Source organism: Austrofundulus limnaeus, unplaced genomic scaffold, assembly GCF_001266775.1.
Source record: "Austrofundulus limnaeus strain Quisiro unplaced genomic scaffold, Austrofundulus_limnaeus-1.0 Scaffold2135, whole genome shotgun sequence".
NCBI lineage: Eukaryota > Metazoa > Chordata > Actinopteri > Cyprinodontiformes > Rivulidae > Austrofundulus > Austrofundulus limnaeus.
This window is the reverse complement of record NW_013954537.1, coordinates 21,084-22,536: the sequence shown is the minus strand read 5'-3', so window position 1 is coordinate 22,536 and position 1,453 is coordinate 21,084. Positions and strand designations below refer to the sequence as shown.

Sequence of the window (1,453 nt, the reverse complement as noted above, 5' to 3'; positions counted from 1 at the left end):
GAAGACCTATACAATTTTTTTCTTTTTGATTTTTTTTACCTGGATTACTGAGATGCATCAGGAAATTCTAAAAAGGTTTTGAAGTACAAAGATGGTTCAATAACTCAACCCAGATGTTCTGGCTCTGGATTCAGGAGCGTTCATAAAAACTGTGTGGAGAGACTCAATCCTGCTCATAAAACTGACAGGCTGGTCAAAAAAATAAGACAAGGAAAACAACAAAGACTCCTCCTGTTACACACGGCTGCTTCCCGCCCCGTCTCGTTTTTAAGATCACTGATTGGTTGAGATTATTTTGCTCAAGTTCGGTTTAAACTGCTGACTTAAACTCAGGTAAACATTAAACAGGACACTTCATCACTACATCATCGTTCTATAAACACTAAAAGACAAATCTGTTCTAAAAATAAACACTATGAATAAATTTATACAGGAATATTTTTTACCATTAATTGAATTATCTGAACTCTCATAAGTTCCTGAGCAGCTTCTGCGTACGAACTGTCCCGTTTCAGGACGCCCTTGAAGGCCTCGGCTGCTTCTTCGTATCTCTGAAAGACAAACAAAACAGAGGTCAACGTGACGCGGAACAAAATGTGAGCAAACACCACAAACATGAAGTGATGTCGACAACGTGTTGGGTCTCTATCAATCCACTTAACTGGTTTTCATCACTAAAGACCTGAATGTTCTAAAAATCTACAAAATAAAATGAAAATTTCGCTCTGGAGTTCCACAAGGATGAGCTCTTGGTTTATTTTTATTTTTTATTTTTTGCTTTCCTACAATTCATACAGCAAATACACAGCTGTACACTTTTATAAACTACTGAAGACCCCAGTTTTAGAAGTAAAACTGTCATTTATTAAGCTGGACATCAGAGTTTAACACAGATGAAACTGATCGTTGTTAAAGAGAATAAAACACTGAAGGACAGAGTGCGTACCTTTAGACCTGCCAGAGCTCTGCCCTTCCTAAACAATCCTTTAATCCACCCCGGACTAATTCCAATACACAGTTCAGCGTCGGCCAGTGCCTTCTCGTATTCCTGCAGCTTTTCGAAGCAGAAGGATCGATTGCCGAACAGCCTGCAATGAGAGAGAAAAACAAAAACGTGTCACATATAAACCACAGACTGTGGAAATCACAAACAGTGGATGTAAAGCAGGTTCTTACTTAAACTCTTGAGGGTTGTATTTAATTGCATCTGTGAAATACTTGACAGCCATGTTATAGTCTCCAGCACTGGCAAACTTATTTCCCATAACTGAAAGAAGAAAAAAAAAACCTTTTAAATGAACACTCACTGATAACCTGACTGTAATGAAGTGTAAAGACGTACTTGCAAGATCAGTGCTTATTTTTATGTTTTCTTCTAAAGTGAGGTTGGCCGGAGCAGAGTTCTGTTCACAAAGACACAAAGATGACAATTACGAAGTTACAAGAACAACAT

General features: G+C 38.1%; 1 protein-coding gene across 1 annotated transcript in view; it reads right to left on the bottom strand.

The window, feature by feature from the left end:
• The window catches only part of LOC106537110 (uncharacterized), a gene marked incomplete in the record, with an annotated part of 11,270 nt that overhangs the window by 5,197 nt on the left and 4,620 nt on the right, over positions 1–1,453 (bottom strand). Inside the window, 4 exon segments of the mRNA XM_014034479.1 lie at positions 447–551; positions 947–1,088; positions 1,177–1,267; positions 1,343–1,403. Of these exon segments, the coding sequence (XP_013889933.1) occupies positions 447–551; positions 947–1,088; positions 1,177–1,267; positions 1,343–1,403 (399 nt within the window).